Source organism: Penicillium subrubescens (assembly GCF_028828155.1).
Source record: "Penicillium subrubescens strain IBT 31985 chromosome Unknown utg000002l_segment0_segment0, whole genome shotgun sequence".
Taxonomy (NCBI): domain Eukaryota; kingdom Fungi; phylum Ascomycota; class Eurotiomycetes; order Eurotiales; family Aspergillaceae; genus Penicillium; species Penicillium subrubescens.
In genome coordinates, this window is record NW_026643152.1 from 1973331 (window position 1) to 1993636 (window position 20306).

General features: G+C 48.5%; 11 protein-coding genes across 11 annotated transcripts; 7 read left to right on the forward strand and 4 right to left on the reverse strand.

The window, feature by feature from the left end:
- Positions 1-107: 107 nt before the first annotated feature.
- N7473_002091 (proteasome regulatory particle lid subunit RPN9) lies at positions 108-1434 on the reverse strand (the record flags this gene model as incomplete). Its single annotated transcript, XM_057148031.1, has 3 exons — positions 108-749; positions 842-1077; positions 1167-1434. 3 exons carry the CDS (start codon positions 1432-1434, stop codon positions 108-110), a joined length of 1146 nt encoding a protein of 381 aa, XP_057011685.1.
- A 724-nt stretch (positions 1435-2158) lies between these two features.
- Positions 2159-3070, forward strand: N7473_002092 (class I SAM-dependent methyltransferase; the record flags this gene model as incomplete). Its single annotated transcript, XM_057148032.1, has 3 exons — positions 2159-2196; positions 2264-2435; positions 2495-3070. 3 exons carry the CDS (start codon positions 2159-2161, stop codon positions 3068-3070), a joined length of 786 nt encoding a protein of 261 aa, XP_057011686.1.
- Positions 3071-3993: 923 nt separating this feature from the next.
- N7473_002093 (putative cell surface protein) lies at positions 3994-4596 on the forward strand (the record flags this gene model as incomplete). The annotated part of the gene is made up of 1 exon (XM_057148033.1): positions 3994-4596. The coding sequence occupies one exon, from the start codon at positions 3994-3996 to the stop codon at positions 4594-4596; it is 603 nt and encodes a 200-aa protein (XP_057011687.1).
- A 297-nt stretch (positions 4597-4893) lies between these two features.
- N7473_002094 (Zn(II)2Cys6 transcription factor) lies at positions 4894-6914 on the reverse strand (the record flags this gene model as incomplete). Its single annotated transcript, XM_057148034.1, has 5 exons — positions 4894-5498; positions 5566-5846; positions 5903-6622; positions 6678-6778; positions 6810-6914. 5 exons carry the CDS (start codon positions 6912-6914, stop codon positions 4894-4896), a joined length of 1812 nt encoding a protein of 603 aa, XP_057011688.1.
- Position 6915: 1 nt separating this feature from the next.
- Positions 6916-7158, forward strand: N7473_002095 (uncharacterized protein; the record flags this gene model as incomplete). The annotated part of the gene is made up of 1 exon (XM_057148035.1): positions 6916-7158. The coding sequence occupies one exon, from the start codon at positions 6916-6918 to the stop codon at positions 7156-7158; it is 243 nt and encodes an 80-aa protein (XP_057011689.1).
- Positions 7159-7728: 570 nt separating this feature from the next.
- Positions 7729-8942, forward strand: N7473_002096 (trihydroxytoluene oxygenase; the record flags this gene model as incomplete). The annotated part of the gene is made up of 3 exons (XM_057148036.1): positions 7729-7912; positions 7974-8404; positions 8463-8942. 3 exons carry the CDS (start codon positions 7729-7731, stop codon positions 8940-8942), a joined length of 1095 nt encoding a protein of 364 aa, XP_057011690.1.
- A 556-nt stretch (positions 8943-9498) lies between these two features.
- Positions 9499-10526, reverse strand: N7473_002097 (fumarylacetoacetate hydrolase family protein; the record flags this gene model as incomplete). Its single annotated transcript, XM_057148037.1, has 4 exons — positions 9499-9803; positions 9864-10158; positions 10213-10287; positions 10338-10526. 4 exons carry the CDS (start codon positions 10524-10526, stop codon positions 9499-9501), a joined length of 864 nt encoding a protein of 287 aa, XP_057011691.1.
- Positions 10527-11012: 486 nt separating this feature from the next.
- N7473_002098 (uncharacterized protein) lies at positions 11013-13215 on the forward strand (the record flags this gene model as incomplete). Its single annotated transcript, XM_057148038.1, has 6 exons — positions 11013-11229; positions 11322-11401; positions 11468-11754; positions 11809-12126; positions 12185-12327; positions 12389-13215. 6 exons carry the CDS (start codon positions 11013-11015, stop codon positions 13213-13215), a joined length of 1872 nt encoding a protein of 623 aa, XP_057011692.1.
- Positions 13216-13529: 314 nt separating this feature from the next.
- Positions 13530-15030, reverse strand: N7473_002099 (uncharacterized protein; the record flags this gene model as incomplete). The annotated part of the gene is made up of 2 exons (XM_057148039.1): positions 13530-13595; positions 13654-15030. The coding sequence occupies 2 exons, from the start codon at positions 15028-15030 to the stop codon at positions 13530-13532; spliced, it is 1443 nt and encodes a 480-aa protein (XP_057011693.1).
- A 1971-nt stretch (positions 15031-17001) lies between these two features.
- N7473_002100 (uncharacterized protein) lies at positions 17002-17673 on the forward strand (the record flags this gene model as incomplete). The annotated part of the gene is made up of 3 exons (XM_057148040.1): positions 17002-17278; positions 17352-17456; positions 17513-17673. The coding sequence occupies 3 exons, from the start codon at positions 17002-17004 to the stop codon at positions 17671-17673; spliced, it is 543 nt and encodes a 180-aa protein (XP_057011694.1).
- A 533-nt stretch (positions 17674-18206) lies between these two features.
- On the forward strand, positions 18207-19971 carry N7473_002101 (M20 family metallo-hydrolase). Its single transcript, XM_057148041.1, has 3 exons — positions 18207-18533; positions 18615-18929; positions 18983-19971. Exons 1-3 carry the CDS (start codon positions 18289-18291, stop codon positions 19920-19922), a joined length of 1500 nt encoding a protein of 499 aa, XP_057011695.1. The 5' UTR covers positions 18207-18288; the 3' UTR covers positions 19923-19971.
- Positions 19972-20306: the final 335 nt, after the last annotated feature.

Consider the following 20306-nt stretch of genomic DNA (forward strand, 5'->3'; position numbering starts at 1 on the left):
ACTTCTACAAATGAACGCAAAAGAACCATTAGCTTCATGCAAGCAGGAACCACCCTCTTCATTCATTATAGATAAAAAAGCGGCTAGAGAGAATACGTGTACACCATCTATGCAGCCCAGACATCCTTGCCAACACCCTCGATCCAATGACCAAGCTGATTGACACCGGCATCCCAATCCTTCAAACGGTTCCGCATGCCATCAATCTGCTTCATATCCAACACCTTAGGCTGCACCCAGTGGATATGCGCCACCTGTCCGACCTGATCAATAGAGCCCTTCAACAAACCAAGCGACAGCGCCTTCATAACCAGATGCTCAATCTCATCAGGCTGCACCTTAGTCTCGGAGGCAATATCGCCAAACGCGAGGGAGCGGTCATGCGGCGGACGCCGGAAGACCATCTCCGTCAGCGCGGAAAGCGAAATCTTCTGGTAGAGGAACATGCGGTGCGACTCGAGCAGCTTGTTCTTGCTAATGTTGCCGGCGAGAACGTCGTATGCGGTCAGATCGCCCCGGTTGAAGGCGAAGAGGAGGTCACGCAGCCAGTTGTGTGGTGTCTCGGTCAGGGAATCCAGGATCGGGTGCAGGAGGAGCTCGCCAAAGTTGTAGATTGAGTCTGAGACTAGTGCGGCGACGCTGAGGCTGTAGGCGCGAGAGACGCGCTCGGTCTCGGGGAGTTCTTCGAGGTCGATACAAGCCAGGTAGAGGAGGGCGTTTTTGTAGAAGGAGGCGAATTCTTGCTTAGTCTGGGACATTGTTAGTTCCGTCTGCTTTATTCCAACCCTGCGCATCCTTTTCGGCATGTCCGGGATTTAATATTGGTTGCGGGGGTACGTACGTGATAATAATCGGCGTTCACTTTGTAGAATGACGCATGTACGACGGTCTCGACCGAGTCGAACGAGTCCAGCACCTTCTGGCAAGCGGCCAGATCCTTCTGTGCCCCATCCAGATCCGGTACTCGCAACTTGACATTGGCAACGTCGGCGAGCGCATAGACGTAGGCATCTTGTGATTCGGGCTTGTTGACCTTGTTGGAGAGAGCTGTGAGGAAAGCGAGCCGTTCGTTGTCATCTATCGTGCCCGAAGACTGTTAGCAATCCGTTGAATACCCAAGACAAAAGAAGAAAGGCCTTGTAATCCCGAAACCCATTTAAACTCACCAGAACATTCTGTTGATGCCATCAATCCCAGCGCCACAAACTTAAGCTGGTTGATCCGATCGGCGAAGCTCAACACAAAGGCCTTGAAGATAGGCAAGCGCTGCGGAGCACTCTCCTTCATACGGAAGAATTCAACCAATGAATCGGTAAGCTGATGCCATAGTTTCCGCTCCCAGAAGTCTTCAAAGGTGAGGAAGTAGGTCTGCGTCTCGGGCGTGCCTTGTGCTTGCTGCTCGGCCAGGAAATCAGGGATCTTGGAGGCGTCCATGGCGGAGAGCGGGAGGCGGGGGGCGAATGAGGGTTTGTTGACCAGATCTCAAGCAAGTAGAGATGATAATCAGGACAAGGGATAGAGGATCAGGAAGGGGAGTCGTTCAGGTGTGGGGATTGGAGGACGGCGAACGGAGCTGATGATGTCTTTTTGCCAGTTTGGAGCTCGGCGGGCGGTGAAGGGGAGCTGGTTGTTCCTGACTTCTTAGGCATGATTTTCAGTTAGTTATTAGATGCTCCACCCTTTACAGTAGCAGTCAACAGTCCTGGTGTTGCTGTGCTTCTTAAATTTGCGATTCAGTATATCAACTTTATTTCTAGCTGTACGAAAGGTCATGCGCTGGATAGATGATGGTTATCGTATTTTGAGCCCCATCAGCTTTGTGGATACCCACTCTGGCCTCAACTATGTATAGCCCTCGCAGGACTGTTGTAAACTTTTGAAGAATATAAGGTGTTATTTCGTGACAGAGCTCGGAGACTTTGATATACCTAGTAGGCCAGAAATATCTCCGAGAGGTTTGGTGATGGGCAACGGGGAAAGTTAAGTCTACTAAAAGTGTCCGAAGATGTCTCCGAGCCACTACATAAATAACCTCCTTCCATCGACCCAACTCTGTTTCCTCATCCGCCTAACCTCAACTCGATTCAACCCTTTCGAATTTCATTAAAAGAGACAATTTACCCACATCGACAATATTGATATTACCATCTACGCCAAGATGACTGAATTCACGGAGGCTAATCGAGAATACTTCGAGTAAGGACCCCTTGCCCAGACCTAGTTGGATATCCACATACCGTTGGCTAACCTGGGCTTTGCACAGTCAAATGGCATCTACCTACCAAAGCAAATTTGCCGACTCCATGAAGATAATTGCTGAGCAGACGCTCAAGCACCGACTTTGGCTTAGTGATCGTTGGACAGACACTGAATCGGGCAAGGGCCAGGAAGTGAAGCTCCTTGAATATGCCTGCGGGCCTGGAGTTGTTTCGATGGTAAGGATCTCCATTGGTGTGATGTTATACCGGAAATAGATACTGATATGATTTCAAAGACTCTGGCACCCTTTCTCACCAAAGTGATCGGTATCGATGTCTCCGAACAAATGGTGGCCGAGTTCAACCGTAACGCCAGCACTATCGGACTCGCCGACAAAATGATCGGCTACAAGGCGGACCTCCTTGCCGATACTGCCCCAGAAGAGTTCTCTGGACCTGAATACACCAACTTCGATGTAGTGGCCGTGAGCATGGCTTTGCACCACTTTGAACATCCGGATGTTGCACTGCAAAAGCTAGCATCCCGGTTGAAGAAGGGTGGCTCATTCATGATCATCGACTTGATCCCCAGCTCCGGCCACGATCATGGACATGGTGAAGGTCATGGACATAGTCATGGACATCATGACCACGGACATGGCCATGCCAAGAAGCAAGGACACGACTTCGGCGATGCGGCTCATACAGTGAAGGTGCATGGATTCTCGCGGGATGACATGGAGAAGTTGTTCAAGGATGCTGGATTGGGTGTTGGGTTTGAATATGAGTTGATCCCTGATCAGTTGATATTCAAGAAGGGAGATAAGACTCACCACAAGACGGTCTTTATTGCGCGTGCTCAACGCACTTGAAGGTGTGGTGCTCTTGAATCTCCTTTGTTTCACGGGTTAGGGGTACCTCACATATGACAAGTAAAGATTTAGCAGGATCACAGAGTAGTTTCTAATAATATATGCCACTAGATTGCATTATTGACCATCAGCGTATTTTGACCTCCATAAACATCGTCAATCGAAGATGCATAGAGCGGACTTCTAAGGCAGTAAGGCAGGCAAATGCCTAGCGCGTGCAACCAGGCATCACCGGGGTTTCCCTCCAACACCTCAAAGGCCCCGATCCAGGGATCTTATGGCTGGAAAAATAAAAAAGCTTTCAGGCGACTTGATCAACATCAATGGCCGTTTTCTTCTATCAAATTACATTTTGTGATCCGAGTCTGGCGCTAAAAATAACTCCCCAAATCGGAGGTTCGGCATCGTCTTCCAGGGGCCTCGGGGCATCTTGAATCATGAATGAGCCACCAAATTGCAAAATCAGCCAGGCCAATCAAACATGTCGGGCACCCCGAGTCAGGATGCAGAGCTGAGCCCAAAAAACCAGACCCTGAGGCTCACGAAGTGCCTATCGTGGCATAGCCCTTTCTACCAGGTTCGGTTCGAGCCCGACAGTCCAATAGTGCGTCGGTAATGGCCGCCACTCGCCCCTTGGCAGGGACCCCAAGTGCCGCTTTTCGCGTTTTGGGGCAGACTAGATGGGCCCAAAACATCTTTGTGACCAGTGGCTCTGCCACAGAGTTTGGTGCTAGATCTAATCCAGGCCCCAATACCGGAGGAACAGGAATACTGACATATAAGACAGCGCCCACGCGCCGTTTTTGTGTGGCTCTTCGTCGCGAGTTCTTCATTTTCTCCGCCGTCGCTCACTCAACCCGTCAATCGGGACCGCTCGTTAACTGCATTTTTCACTGTCCATTCGTTACATATCACCCGCAAACATGAAGACCTTTGCCCTGCCCATCATTCTCGGCCTGGCCAGCCTCGCGACTGCCCGCACCGACCTCGCCGGCTGCATTTCGTCGCAAACCACCAATCAATGGCACGAAGCCAGTATGATCTGGTGGGTTCCCGACACCGGTGAGATCTGTGACTTTGTCGACTGCGGCGGCGGTCGTGCTCCTCCCAAGACGACAGTGCCCGGCTGCCCTCTTTACAAGGGCACTGAGACTGTGACACCTAGCTACATGCCCGGCTGGGGTCCCAACGGCAAGTTGGCCGCTACTACCACCACCATCTCGCAAACCACGTCCTCCACTCAGACTACGGCGACTGGCGAATCTTCCGAAAAGACAACCACTACCGCCACTCAGGCTGAGACCGGTAACAGCATGATTACTGCTGCGCCGACCAGCTCGCCCGTTGTCTCTTTGACCACCACTACTTCGGCTGCCTCCAAGGTTGGAAACACTACCGTCTCTGGAAACTCGACCGCTTCTGCTACAAATGCTGTCCACACTGGTGCGGCTAGTGGATTTGCTGTTACCAGCCTGGCTGGTGTCATGGCTATTGTTGCCGCTGCAGTGGGCGCTGTTGCCCTGTAATACTAAGATATTGTACGGAAATACATAGTTTCTTAATGTTAAAGAACGAATTATAAACCTTTTCTGCCATCCTCGAAAAGAAGATAGACTTGATTGCAATCACGACAGGATTCTCACATCGTAGCCTGCAGCAGCTTTTCAAGGACCTTCGAACTCGAAAATGATGTTTTTTCTCTTTTAGTGGCTTAGAACATGGAGGCAAGTGCTCATTACACCCAATGTTGAAGTGCCATGAAACGGAACTCCGTCTCCGTGGGTCGTGGCGTATCAAGGTAGCGCCACGCCAAAGCGCATCTCTCACATAACACCGGCAGCGTAAAAAGACTCGGCAAAGTCGAAGAAGTCAGCATCAGTAATGAAAAAGTCAGCCGGCATGTTGAACATGTAATTCATATCACAAGGATGCTCAACAGCCTGTGACTGCGCGGTCTTCTCCTGGGCATCTTGCCTTCGTCGATGCATATCCTTCATCATCTTTATTCTAGTAGCGAGTCTCTTGAAAATCTCGGGTGGCTCAGTGGAAGATGACTGATCCTGCTCAAGCAGAGCTCGAGCTTCATCCAATTTCTGTCCTAGTGTATCGACAGTCTGATCGAACTCGATGGTGTTTTTAACGTACGTAGTATCCCAAGCTCCGTTCTCGCTTTGGTAGAGGGTCAATCGTGATAATGTGACAACTGCTTGACCGAATTGGCTGGATATTGTAAATGGGAGGAAGCGGAAATAGACAGCTGGAAGGGTGTATAGATGGTGGAAAAAGGACTTTGTGGCTTCGAGACAGCGATACAGGATATCGAGCCGTGTTACAGGATAATTTCCGTAGTCGGTGTCTGAGATCTCCCTGCTGAGGGAGCTGTGATAGAGCAGCATCTCGAGTGTGTCGTAGTGGAAAGATAATATGGCTTTGGCATTACCCAGCGTGATCAGCATTGAGTACTCCACGGCCTAGGGAACACACTTTTGACATACATGCGTGGGGCTGGTCACATGAAAAAGAATCCCTCAGCTTTTGCAGCTCAATTTGATGCCATCTCAAGCTCATACTAAGCGGAGCTGACAGGCTTGGCGCTGGGTGAACCTCGTCCACAGTAATCGTATGATTGATGTTCTCGGCAAGATGAACAGTTCTCACGAGTTGAACCAAATACCTGTCAGAAGGTAACTCGGGAGACTCATCTAATATTTTGCAGCATTCGTCCGTGTATTTCGTAAAACGGAACGATTCCATATCTTTGGCGCAGACTGATAACCTATAGGCATTGTTAGCATCGTTGACAAAATCCATATGGAATGATCCAGTGCGTACATCATCATTGTATAGTAGCACCCCAAGTAGGTCCGGCGGTCTTCCATTGTGCGAGACGGAGTTCGATCTCGATGGAGATCAACCTGACTTAGGTATGCGATAGGCTGATTCATAGTCTTCGTGCTGCTCGGATCCTGATTCAGACCCAAACTGATTGTTTGTGCCATTGCAAGGTGTAGAAACGCGTCCAATTGAGCTGTCCCTTGAGTAGGTTGCTTTGGGGGTAGATTTGAATTAGGCGCAGGGCCGTCGATCGGACCAGAAAAGTTGGTTTGGTGTAAACGCGAAACGGAAATGAACCAAGTCAGATGGACAAGTAGACCTTGAAGAAGATCTAAACTCCGTTCGCCTCTCATAATTATACGGTCGGCTAAATATTTTTTGATAGTGTTGGACAGCTCTTGTTGGCGTGCAGGATTCGGGCTGGTGATCATGGAGATATTCAGATAGAGAAATGGCCTTTCCCGACGTAGCTCTTCGACACTCATATGGGATGGTATTGGAATGAACGGGAACATCGGGATCATCATCTTGGCATAGGTCTCTAACAGAGCCTGTCCGTCCATATTCACTGGCGTGGGTGCATCAGTGCTCCTAGCCGTGCCAGAGGAGCACTCAGGCGACATCGCGATATCCGATGCGAGATCCTTGGGTATTCGCTCAGAAGTAGCTAATAAAGCGACCATTCGATCTAATTTAGCTTCCAAGGCAGCAACCTCACTATTCAATTAGCCAGGTTTTAAATCGGCCATACCATGCTCTATGAGCAACCTACGAGGTAGCAGGTTTGGAGTTTTGTCGCCGATGAGCCCCAGGGGCCTGACCCCCACAGTCTTTATTGAGACGACGACATCTAGAAGCTCTTAGCTTGAAGTTCTATTATACAAATTTCAGAGGTCACAGATACTTGCCGCTTGCAAGGGCCACCTCCACTTTGGGGCTCACAGCGAACTTTGGCCTTAGCGCATGTCCTGCAGGCCTTCGGTAAACGGACTCCGCTTGGCTCTTCCATGATGAACGGAGGTGGACCGGGCCAGCGGTTCGTCCCACGTCCTTGCAGCTGGAAAGGTCAGAAGACTGGATCAGAACCTCAAGAGCCAACCAAGCGGAATATTCTGAAAGCACCTCCAGTTTCTTTACAGGAACGAATGAAAGATGAGGAAATATCGGAGATGGAGGTTCGTCTTTGCGGGACGACCGAATTTGGCCCCCACGGCTTTGTCATGTCATTACAACGACCCGCACAACTACAGTAATTGTATGGTGAAGAACAAGATGATATTGGAAGATGATGAGCTAAATACCGGTCGGTAACTATATAACTATACCTCAGTGAGTGTGACAAACATCATCTTTCGTAAACTCGGGTAAGCCGCCCTCCTACCCGATGAGATATCAGTCCACGGTCGCTTGGATATACAACAAAAACGTGGGCCCAGAGAAGCCGATCGTAGAACATCATATAACGAAGTCAGGGCTGCCAAATCGAATTTCTCATAGTTTCCAATCTTCAATTCTCAGTTTCTACCAAAATTCCTACCCTTGTATCTTCTTTTAGGATGTCAGTCTGTTGATCACCGTCCCCTCCCCAAGCCAGTGGGGCTACATCCGACTCGGATGTAAGGGAAGCAGCGTGGGACGGTTTGTCTTGTGGGACCTACAAGTGTGGGGTATGGGGAAGACTTACGTCGCCAAGGAGGAGCTTGCGTGCGGTACTTCTTAGTAGACCCATAATATACATCATAAAGGCTCCGAGTCTCGTGCAAGAAGGTTTTACACCAACATTGGTTTAGGAACCCAGACTGAATCTCAGTACTCCATTAGCTATGGTGCAACCAAATCATGGAGCTTCTGTTCCCGACATTGTCGCCATCGGCAGCGAACAGGAGAATGTGACCCAGTGGCAAGAGCAACGTGGAATCAAAAAGCAGAACCAGATTCGTCTGGTCAAGCTAGCACATATGCGATACCAACACCCTGATTTGGATCAGATTACGACCTTTCTCGAAGGTATGAAGGCGATTCATTGATATCTCACGCTCTCAATCTTATCTCACATGGAAACACTCAGACTTCGGCATGACGGTCGCCAAGAGAACGGAAGATCAGATCTGGTATCGAGGTTATGGAGAGGATCAGTATGTGTACTACGCTCGCAAGGGGCCCAAGGAGTATCTCGGAGGTACATTTGCCGTGGAAACATACCAAGATCTAGAGAAGTATGTAGCTCTCATCTTTCTGCATCGCACAGCTAACGAAGATTTTGGTAGGGCTGCAAAGCTTCCAACAGCCAGTAAAATTCGGGACCTATCCGATGCTCCTGGTGGCGGCTATATGGTGACATTGACAGACCCTGAAGGGTTTCCAGTCAACTTGATATTCGGACAGGAAAAGGCCGAGCGGGGAAAATATCCAGAGAAACTTACCGTCAATTATGAAGAGGAAAAGCCTCGTATTCGGAGGTTCCAGCGGTTCCAACCTGGTCCTGCAGCTGTGCACAAGGTACGCATACTCAAAAAAGAAAATCTTCAAGTACATTAAACTGACAGCCAGACAAAAGCTGGGACACTTTGGAGTTTGCACCCAGAAATTCACCGATTTAGTCGACTTCTACACCTCGAACTTCAACATCGTGCCGACTGACTTCCTCTACGTGGAAAATGATGGCCAGAAGAAGAACGTCGCGCTTTTCGCTCACATTGATCGCGGTAGTGATTATGTTGATCACCACAGCTTCTTCATAAGCACGAATGCTACAACGCATGTTCATCACTGCTCATTCGAGGTTCATGACTTTGACACTCAGAAGCTTGGACATCAGTGGCTTGCCGACAAGAAATATCAATCTGTGTGGGGCGTTGGCAGACATATTCTTGGGTCGCAGATCTTTGATTACTGGTGGGATACTACTGGTAATATGATTGAGCATTATGCGGATGGTGATCTGGTTAATGACCAGACACCTATTGGTTATGGTCCGGCGGGGGATGAGTCTCTAGCGGTTTGGGGACCTGAAGTTCCATCTTGGTTTTTGAAATAGTGAACGACACCTGTCATTGAGTTCTAGCAATACTTTTCAATTTCTATTTCCACAATTTTCACCTCATACAAGTTGAGTAGCTCGGCAATAAAGTACTGGAGTTTTTCAAGGCATTCAACTTGCATCGTTGCGAGACAATGCGCATTATCCCTTGATTGCTATAGAGCGATCTCGAACATCATGCACAAGGAGAAGCGTGCATGCAAGGACTGAAATTTTCTGACCATTGCAGTTGCGCAATCTAATATTCAGTTATACCGCACTTCTTTTCATGGAGATTGTTTTACTTCATCTCACGTAAGTGATGTACGAACTATGCGATGTGGACAACTATGGTCGGTCTCAGAGCATTTATTTTTGTCATGACCTCCTACTAATTCAGATTGAGAACCAGGTATTACATGCAGTTAAGAATAAATTGTGTTTTCTAGTATTCACATTTGAGATCTATTTCATCCATTTTCGTAAAAAGTGCGACCGCTCTATAATAATTTGCGACCCTCTCCATTCTCACCCCTCCACTAACGCCGCAGGATAGGTATCATCGCAAGACCAATCACCGTGTATCATAACGGACTTTGTTGACCAGAGTTCCAATCTGGTCGATCTGGATTGAAATCTCGTCGCCATCCCTCAGAACCACTCTGGGCTGACGGAAGAAGCCAATACCAGCAGGTGTTCCCGTCAAGAACATGGTACCCGCTTCCAGAGTAGTACCTTGAGAGAGGTACGAGATCTGTTTCTTGATGGAAAAGATCATATCCTTGGTATGACCGTCCTGGACTGTAGCGCCGTTGTGAATTGCCTTGATAGACAAGGTCTGAGGGTCCTTGATCACAGATGGGGCGACCAGAACGGGTCCTACAGAAGAAAGCTGGATTAGTGAGGGTATCCAGAGAAATGGATTGTGGGTTGACATACCAATTGGGCAGCTGCCGTCAAGGCCTTTGGAGAAGGACCACTGGGTGGTAAGCATTTGCAGATTCCTGGCAGATACATCATTCGACGCTGTGTATCCGAGAACATAATCGAGTGCTTCTTCTTCCGGGATATCGCGACCACTCTTGCCAATTATCAAACACAGCTCGGCTTCGTAGTCACTTGTATCGTCTTGCGCACACTTGGGAACGTTGATGGCGGCGGGGTACGGTCCGATCAAGGCGGTCCGGGGCTTGGTGAATAGAATCGGCGCCTTGGGCAGAGCCATGCTCGCTTCCTTGATGTTTGTGAGCCAATGCAATTATGCAGTACGAGGGCATCTCCAACTTACATTGGCATGATCTGTGTAGTTAAGCCCCAAGCAACGAATGTAATTGCACTCTTCCCTCGAGACAGGAGACAGCAGCTAGATACATTAGCCTTTTAGTTGTGAGACGCTTTGAGATGCCTTCATACTTGCTTGACATGCAAGATATCCTTAGTGACCTTGCCATCGAAAATAGTTCCTTCAATCACGTATGCTGCAATCTCGACGCCATCAACGCTGTCTCGACCGATATCACGAGTCACATCGACAAGTTGACCAAGGTGGATGAGGCTATCCTCCACCGCGATGAAGCGAATCAAATGGGTCCAGTCTGGCATGGCGTGCGGGTTTCTTGGAGAATATTTGAGGGTAAATTCACTTTCAGACAAGAGAGCAAGCAGGGATATTTTCCGTACTTAACTAGAAGGCCATCGCATCTAACCCCCCTCATTGTGTGGGACGCGGGGTCAGCGCCCCCATGGAAATCCGGATATACTTGGCTTCAGGTAGTCACCCCTACTGACCAGTGGGTGCCGGATATAAACTCAAACTTCGGCTCATGATTCAATAAACATAGCCGAGCGGAATAATCCTCAAAGTATGTCTACGAAGTGGATCTTGTGTCGTTGTGGTTGAGCTTTGAAGCGACCCCAGGCGGGACCCGTGGGGGAATGCGGGACCTCCGCATCCCCGTGGAGAGGATAACAATGATGGTCCCATTTGATTCTACCTTCAAGTCGCTATCTGAATCTCTATAAGACAAGTTAGAACTTGTTGAGTCGATGGAGACACCACACTCCTACACCGGCTACAAGGGATCCAGCATGGCGTGCGAAACGACCGACGTGATTATTTGCGGCTGTGGCCCAACAGGCGCCCTGCTTTCCGCATATCTAGGCAAGATGAACATCTCCAACATTGTGCTAGAGAAGGAGGCAGAGATTACGACAGACCCTCGAGGTATCGCTTTGGATGAAGACGGTATCCGCCTCCTGCAGGGTGCGGGCTTATACTCGTCTGTGTACTCGGAAATCGGGACTTGTAAGGTTCCCCTAGACTCCAAGCCATAAACAACATGAGCGATGAAGTCAAACATTTGATCAAAACAAAGAAAGCTGGCTAATTAATGCCAGGCATGCAGAAATTCAAGTTTATTGGTGGAACGGACCCAGTCTTGGATAAGCGAGCATTTATTGAGATGGACTACGGAACTGTAAGGTCATCTCATTCCCCGTTTCAACAGAAGAGGCCAACTAATTACTCGGCTGCCTCCAAATAGACCGAAGGTGGTACAGGTCATGTAGGCTTTATCTGTCACAAACAGCCCGCACTGGAGAAATGTTTGCGAGATGCGATGGCATCATCAAAATATTGCGATCTACGGTCGGGATGCGAAGTCACCAGTCTCTCAGAGGACGACCAGGGAACAATTTGCCAATATCGTGATGCGACAGGTGAAGAACACCAGATCCGATCAAGGTTCTTTATCGGTGCCGATGGCAAGACTGGCTTCACACGAAAGCAATACCTTGAGCCCCGAGGAATTCTCATGGAGCAGGCCCACCAGTAAGTCAGCTTGAAAAGCAATTCAGCAAACCCATTCACAATGTTTGATGTTAGGTCATTCTATGAAGAGACTTGGGTCGCTTTGAATTGGAAAATCAGCCTTCCAAATGAGAAGACGCATCCCAACTTTCCATTATGGAGACTCGGGTATACACCTGAACAGGTGTACGATCTTTTCTTTCCACTCAATTTCCGGTTCATATGCAACCCAAATCGACCCTCAGTCTGTGGACGTTTCGGATTGCCAGAAGACCGACTATGGAGATTTGAATTTGTCGTCCAGAATGGTGAGGATGGAGACGAAATGGCGAAGCCAGCGATGATCAAGAAAGTGGTCTTTCCCTATATTACCCACCCTGGGAGTCGCTATGGGTAATTATATTTCACTATAAACCATCATCATAGAATTCTTCGCTAACAATGTATCCAGTCTGCTGCAAGACGTTGCATTTCCAGAGGATTGTATTACAGTCCTTCGATCGCGACCTTTCAGGTTCGCCGCCAGAAGCTGCAACAGATGGTCTGATGGCCGAGTCGTACTATGTGGCGATGCAGCCCATGTTTTCCCGCCGTGTATGTTGATAAAATAGTCATGCCGCAAGAGGTCTGGACCAGGCTAACAAGGTTCACACAGTTGGGGGTCAAGGGATAGCATCTGGCTTCCGCGATGCAGTTTCTCTTGCTTGGCGCCTTGCCTTACTCTGTCGCACCCAGTCTAAAGACACCGGCTTCCACAAGCAAGTTCTGAAGGCTTGGTATGAGGAGCGAAAGCAACAACTCGAGAAGTCATTGGCCTCGACCATTGAAAATGGGAAATTTGTCACGGAAGGGGACCCCTTGAAAATTCTCATTCGAAACGTGTACCTTTGGTTCGTACAGCTGGTCCCATCCTGGCGCCATGAGTTATCTCTTGGTAGACGCAAGGAGGGCCTTGTGCGTTACGAGCATTCATCTGGGATGCCATTCATTCCCGAGCACAATGGTGGCCTCTGCCTTCCCCAGGTCTATTGCAGGTCATTGAACTGTTCTGACACTGATGTCCGTTTTACGGACGATGTCATTTTTAGACCAGGAAAGAATGGTTTGTTCCAGCTCCTGGTTTACGTCAAGACAGTTGAACAAATTTCATCAGCCAGGGAGGTGGTGTCAGATATTGATGACATGTCCCACGGTGAGATTCTTGCTAGTGAGGTCACGATTCTTGTGGAAGATATGGCCGATGCCCCTTGCAAAACTGGCCAAGATGTGTTCCGGCTTGCTTCCGCGGATGAGTTCGCCCAGTCTCGTCTATGTGCAAACAGGCCCAGGCCCGAATTTTTCGATCCATTCTATCTGGGGAAGGCCCTGAAAAGAAAGCGATTCACCATTGTGCGACCGGATAGATTCATATTTGCATCTTGCGATAGCAGGGAAGACTTGAGGAAGATAGCCGGAGCTGTAGCTATGCATCTCCAAGGATGAAGAGCGTGGGACGATACTCAATAGGCTAACAATGAAATCACTTATCTAATCTTTGCTATGTCAAATAAGTAGTGGAACGATATATAAGCACAACGCAGCCATCCAATTAGTCTGAAATCAACTGAGAACCCCTTAGTTGTTACTAATGTTAGCCATGGTGTTCTTTTAGACACCCATAGACAAGATGTTGCTGTCATGCGAATATAAATCCATCAATTGACCCCGTCCGATGTTCATGCAAGGCTGAATTTCTACTTCAATCAGATCACATCATATCATATATCCTTCAATCCATTGTGCGCCTCAATATTTGGCTAAGCCAGCTCAGCCACCGAACATGCGAAGGGACGACCAACAATTCCAGTCTTGGACTCTTCAATCTGTTTCCGCCAGGTTAGCTAATAGCCAGATGTTCCGTCGGTTTATGACTTCACTTACCAAGTTCAGAATATTGGCGTACATGCCACAAACAAGAATTCCAATTCCAAGCAGAAACACGACTCCATTGTAGAACGCAGTTCGAATATTCTTCCTTGAGAACCAACTACCTTCTTTCAGAAGGAAAAACCACATGACAGCAGGAACATAAAAGCAGAGGCCCGAATTGAGTAAGGCAGCTGTGATAGATAACATATCCGAAAACACAGGGATAGCTTCGGCAAGAATCCATGAGATCAAAGTCAGGACAGTCACGAGGGCGATCCAGGTAGCCCAGCCCGTTTTCGTATTCACATAACGCACGACGGAGTCTCGATAGATGTGACCGTGAATGTATCGAGCAACCACAGAGGTATTGATTGAGCCGGAGATAAAAATGACAGGCAGGGCAACACCGAAGGCGATTCTGGAGATCAGAGGTCCAGCTGAGAGCAATGCAGGGGACTGCACATCCTGACCAACGAAGTAAAAGACAAGAGAACCGATCAGAGTGTAAAGAACAATCTCGATCAGTCCAATAGCGTAGACTGACTTGACATAATCTTTCGGTGTATGCATTTCGGCCATAAATGATGGCAGGGTAGGCGCAAACGAGTAGGCGAAGACAATATTGTTGAGAGCAACCATCACTTTGGGGAAATCGGCGTCCTCCCTGGGCCAGGCTGACCATGTTGGGCTTGATAGACCACCCGGACTTTTAGAGCTTTGTATTCCCGTGGCAATTATGGTGATACTGATGGCTATGATAATTGATGCAAAATCAATGTAGCCCAGTATAGCAAGGTCGGCAAAAGATGGTGGAATAGCAGCCAATAGTAGGATGATAGTTGAGATCAACCCAAAGATCACTGTGCAGATATCACTTTCAGTGATCCGCACAAAGGCAATAATACCTGTCAGACAATGAGAGCCCACGCCTAGCATTATCCCAACCACAAAGGCACAGGTTATAATCCAAAAACCTGTCTCTCCGAGCAGCAACCTCCCGATGTCGGGATAATTCTCAATCTCTGGATATTTGATCTTCACGGCTCCAACAATATAGCCAGCATAAGTGGCGATGAGACCGATGACAATAGAAGAAATGACTCCCGCAACCATGCCTAGCGTTGAAAACGCTGCAGGAAGACTCAGGCTGCCCAAAGCGATGGCTTCCACGATCAGGCAAATGGTCAGGCGTTTCCAGCCAAGTCGATTAAACTTTTTGCTTCCTTGTGTAGCCCGATCTTGTTCGAACTCGTTTGGGGAATTGCGTGGTGAAAGACTGCCATCTTCAAAAGAATTTGGTGACTGGAAAACTTTGGGATCTTTCTCCTCATCTAGTGTGACAGCGCGGGGTTCGTAACGAAGTTGACGAGCGATAGTCTCGTCCGCCATATTGGGCTTATAAAACCTGGCAAAAGAATAGAGAACTATGTGGACATTCGAGTCCTCACAATCTTAAAATTTTACATGAAACTACCCTTGGCCAGGCTTCGTCTTAAATCATGAATTGCCGCCGTCTATTCTTGCCCAGGATTCATAGAGGGGGAAGCGGGAGAACTACGCAGACGGCCCGCAGATAATGTGCAGAATCATGCAGGATCATGCTGTGACAAGGAAGGTGATTCGATGACCGAGTCCAACTCGAGGCCAATCAACTTGGTATGGGGAAGGCAATCTCATTGCGATCAGACCTTAAGTAGTGAAGTGGAGAAGAAGCTGATCGCTCGGCTCATATGAGTCGCGAGGGAATTTTTCGACACGTTTTACGTGCCAACCTGCATACATCCTACGAGGGGAACATCCCTTCAGCCCATGCAGGCAAACAGGATGGTGTAACCTCAACATTCGGGCGGTGTACAGGCAAAAGCAAAACAAGTCAGATCTTGTGGTTAATCCTTACGCCTCTTGGACACATGATAAAGCAAGGGCTTGTGCCATGTGCCCCTTTTCGCCACTTCTAGTCCATGTGCAATGCTAGCTGCCTCTTTAGAATGTTTTGAAGGTTGAAACTGTGGAGCTGAAGACACAAATGTCAGAACACGGAGCTTATTGGATTCTGGATTGTAGATCAACTTCGGTATGTCTGACAAACCTTGTACTGATGGCCATTATTTGGGCTAGGATCCTTAGTATGACACAATATTGAGAACCTTCAACTCCGAAAAGTTGTATCGTACTACCTGAGCCTCGGCTGGAGGAATGACGGACTCTAAATTAGTGCGTGTTAGCTTGGCGTCCATGGGCGCTTCGTCGTGTGTGATTGATAAGATTTCTAGCCAATCAGTCTCTAGGAGCTCATCTACAAGAATAGTCAAATCAGCCTCCATCAACGAGGCGTTTTAGAGTTTGATCTCGTACAGTCTTAGCCAGGACCATCTTTCAACTTCCTTTCATGCGCCGAGTCGAAGAAGCAGGCTTGAGCACACGCTTAGCCCCACGGTCAAGAATATGAAACGAAGCAAACGAACAAGATGACGTACAGTTCAGGGAAGAAGCAACAATCACAATTTTCGGTGTAGAGGCGACAGCAGGGTATGCTTCTGGGTAAAAGCCAGCTTTAGGTTTATGCCCGACACACGCGATTAGGGAGATATTCGGTGTAGAATGGACAAGGCAACATGGATGCACTGATGCAGCGATCTGGCGTGGCCCCACATTTCATAAGGTTCGCCGCCACGCGTCGGTTCATTGGAGCTGCTCTAACATGGTTATCCCAGTAATAATGTATATCATAAAGGCCCATACCACGCGAAAAGAGCGCACCCAAATCGATGCTACCAATTTCTTGGGTTTTCGGCCATCCTGGGAGTGCCGAGATCTGTGGAGGGTGCAAACAATATGAAACATAGGTGCCGAACGGAACTCGGTCAACTCAGGTTCTTACAAAGTGCCATACATTCCAGGAGCACAGTGTCTCTTCAATTCTCTGTCAGAGGGATACCTTCGTAACTGCCAGCAAAGTTGTCTAAAAACAGCCAGAGCCGCAACCCATCTATGGAACGCTCCAAGTGTGGCGCGGGTGTGCCATGAATGTCCTGACGATCAATTTGCCTATTCGCCGATATTACAGTAGGACAATATCACCGGTTCCCATAGCTCAACTTATTGTAGTTCGTATCTCTCAATAGCTTCTTCCATGGTGACCAAGAAGTTCCATTGGTTTACTCAAAATGCGTACTTCATAATTCGTTTGTTGTAGGTGGGTCAGAGCTATGTGACGTCATCACTCCAAGCTCCTTCCAGGCAGGCTGCTTATGGCTGGTTGAAACCGGCTCGTCGGAGCCGAACTTCGCCTTTTCCATAAAGTATTTCTTCCTTCGATTTCTCCTGCAATTTACTCTCATCAGTGATAGCTACTCCATCATGTCTGAATCCTTTGCCCTTCTCCGCCGGCGCCGCAGCGATGAGCTCGCCAAACTTGCCGATCAGCATCTACAGCACGACCTCCAGGCTGACGACCGGGATGTGCTCAAGTCGGCTGCCTCGACTGTTTCCTTGTGGACTACAGTTGGATCTGCAGTAGGCCTTGGACTTGGATTGTATGCTGCGATTCGACTACGAAGCAATCGCAAGGCTTTCTTTGCCGCTATTCGAGCGCAGGAAAGACCAACCAAGGTCGTTTTCGCAGATGGACGCACCGGTATGTTCCCAAACCTCGACCTCATAAGTCATGTATTTTGCCAGCATCGGGGGTTAGACTGACAATATATCAGAGCCTATTCCCGATTTGACACCACTGCTCAAGCCCACAACTCTTGGAGATGTTGCAACCTATTTCTTTGCCTCGTTCGGTGGTCTCTTCTTGGGCGGTGAACTCGGTATGTCAATTTACCCATTAACGCACCCTTGCTCTTCATCTAACTCCTAGAACTAGGCTTTGCGGGTGGAGCGGCTAGTGGAAGCCGTAGTATCACAGCTGATCCGGAACGGAAAAGGCGCATTGAGAGTGCTTTCAGAAGGTTCAGAGCTGATGTCCTTCGAAGGGAGGCGGACTCTCTAGATAAGGGCGCAAATGTTTCTGAAATGATGTTCTAATTTCTATGTTCATTGCCCGAGACTTGAATAAGAAATGCTCTGGGGCTCAATCCTCGCTTATCTCTGGGAGCTTCTCTGGACTTTTAAAAGCGCTCTCAATTTCAATCCCGTCAACCCAATTCAAGTTTACAATTTTTCAAAGGTCTGGAGATGCATAACGCCGAGAGAAAGTTCTTAGTTTTTGGGAAAGTAATATTTTGCTTGATTACATAGCATGGACACATATTGTGAGAACTGAAATGGTCGCGGCAAAGTTCATCAAATGGATACTGTCATGAAATCCTCAAGAAATACGCCAATATGTCGTTATTCATAGTATCTCGAAACATAATTAGCCAAAAAAATATCAATGCGTTCGTCTCTCGAGAGATCATAAGTAGTCTTGGGCATGCCAAATTCAAGAACTGAATAACTAGGTAGGTCCGTGCACGAAACCATAACTGGGAGACGATAGTTACTCCATCTACCCCAAAGCGGGGGCTGCATGTATATCAGGCTATCAGTTCTATCACCGGCGGACTTTGTGCCGCTGTCCTTCCCCGCTCTCTTATCAATAACAGCTCCGACTCCCAATTTTGGAGAACTTCTTCCCTATAAGTACATCTACGTTTCACCATGTACAGGTTTCAGTTACCTCGTATGACTTTGACACGACCATCTCTTGGGACGATACCTTCGGGACTAGCCAAGCTACCACTTCATCGACGTTTTACCAGCCCATTCTCCACGTCAAGGTATCTCGCTATGTTGACCACAGAACTCTCCGAAGCCGAAGTATCGGCATTGAGGGTCAATAAGGAGCGACTGGCAAAGGATCTCCATCATTCCTGCCAATGGGGATCCGGGATTAGATGGGGCGAGTGAGTCTTTTTATTCCTACAGATCCTACTATCTACAGATCCTACCATCGATTATGGTTTGAGGTAGCTAACAGCATGCAGTGATCCAACAGACACGGGAATGCAGCGCCTTGCGCTATGTGAAGAAGACAAGAGCGTTCGGGATTGGTTCATTCAAACTATGAAGGACCTCAAATGCGAGATCACCATTGATGAAATGGGCAACATTTTCGCCGTGCGTCCGGGTCGACGAAAGGATGTACCCGCTACATTTATCGGCAGTCACCTTGATACACAGCCCACAGGAGGGCGGTACGATGGAATCCTTGGCGTTTTGTCGGGCGTGGAATCTCTAAAGAGAATGGATGAGATGGGTCTAGAGACCGAGGGAGGAGTTGGAGTGGTGAACTGGACCAAGTATGGAATAATGTTACCATACTTTCCGATATGATATACTAATTTTTCTTCAGCGAAGAGGGCGCGCGGTTCCCGGTGAGCATGATCGCATCGGGAGTCTGGGCTGAATGCATCCCGTTGTCAAAAGCGCATAACCTTAAGGAGGTACCGACTGTTGCCTCACTTCCAACAGCTGCATCAGCCCCGGAGACGATGAAGTCTGCTTTGGAGAAGATCAACTACCTGGGTGATGTACCATGTTCTTACAAGACCACACCCATGGCAGCGCATTTCGAATTGCACATTGAACAGGGTCCTCACCTAGTCTCGGCTGGTCAACGAGTCGGTGTTGTCACAGCAGTTCAAGCTTATCGCTGGTTCCGATTGAAGATTATCGGGCGAGACACTCATACTGGTACGACCGCATTTGAGCATCGTGCCGATGCATTATATGCCTTTGCACTGATGATGGTACGAGCACGAGAGGTGGCCGCTGCCAAAGGGTGTCTCGCCAGCGTTGGTATCATCGAAGTCGCGCCTGGAAGCGTGAACACAGTTCCTGGGCAAGTGAGTTTCAGTTTGGATATTCGCGGCCCAGAGACAGCACTAGTTGCGGAGGTTGAGAGGGAGCTGCGTAGCGATTTCGACAAGATTGCTGCGACAGAAGGTGCTGGGATTGGCAAGCCATGTCGTGTTGAGTGGACGCTCGACTTTGACTCGCCGGCTGTCAAGTTCCACGAGGATTGCATCGATTGTGTCCAGCAGTCGGCTCATGCTGTTGTTGCAGATGCTCCTGTTGCTGATACAAAAGCCCTGGTTCGGCCCATCATGAGTGGTGCTGGCCACGACAGCGTGTTTACGTCGAAGAGAGTTCCGACTAGTATGATCTTTGTGCCCTGCAAGGATGGACTCAGTCACCACCCCGAGGAGTTCTCTTCTGCGGACGACTGTGCCACTGGAGCATCGGTGATTCTGCAGGCAGTGGTGCGGTATGATCGGAAGAGATTCGCATGAACAGGTCTTGGATGTAGTCGAATACTTACGTAGCGAGCCCAAATCATGATACCATTTTAATAAACCCTTCTCGTAGTCTCGAGGTCGTTTCTCCAATATTCGGGTCCACGTGTACGAAGCATCTACAAGAAGGAACAAGATTGCACCGAGTCATGAGTTTGCCATTAAGACTAGCTACATCATAAAGCCAGCGACATAATTTCAACTTTTTTGTTTTTTCCGTATCCCCAAAGTCTCAGAAACCGGGGACCGTTGAAGATGCACCAACGACAAGCCCCTTTCAGTAACATTTTATTGTATCCCTACTCCGGACCGGAAGTCGATAACATCAGCCCCTAAGGATGACCGAGCAGTGGATGACAGGACACCAAGGCATCAAGGAAG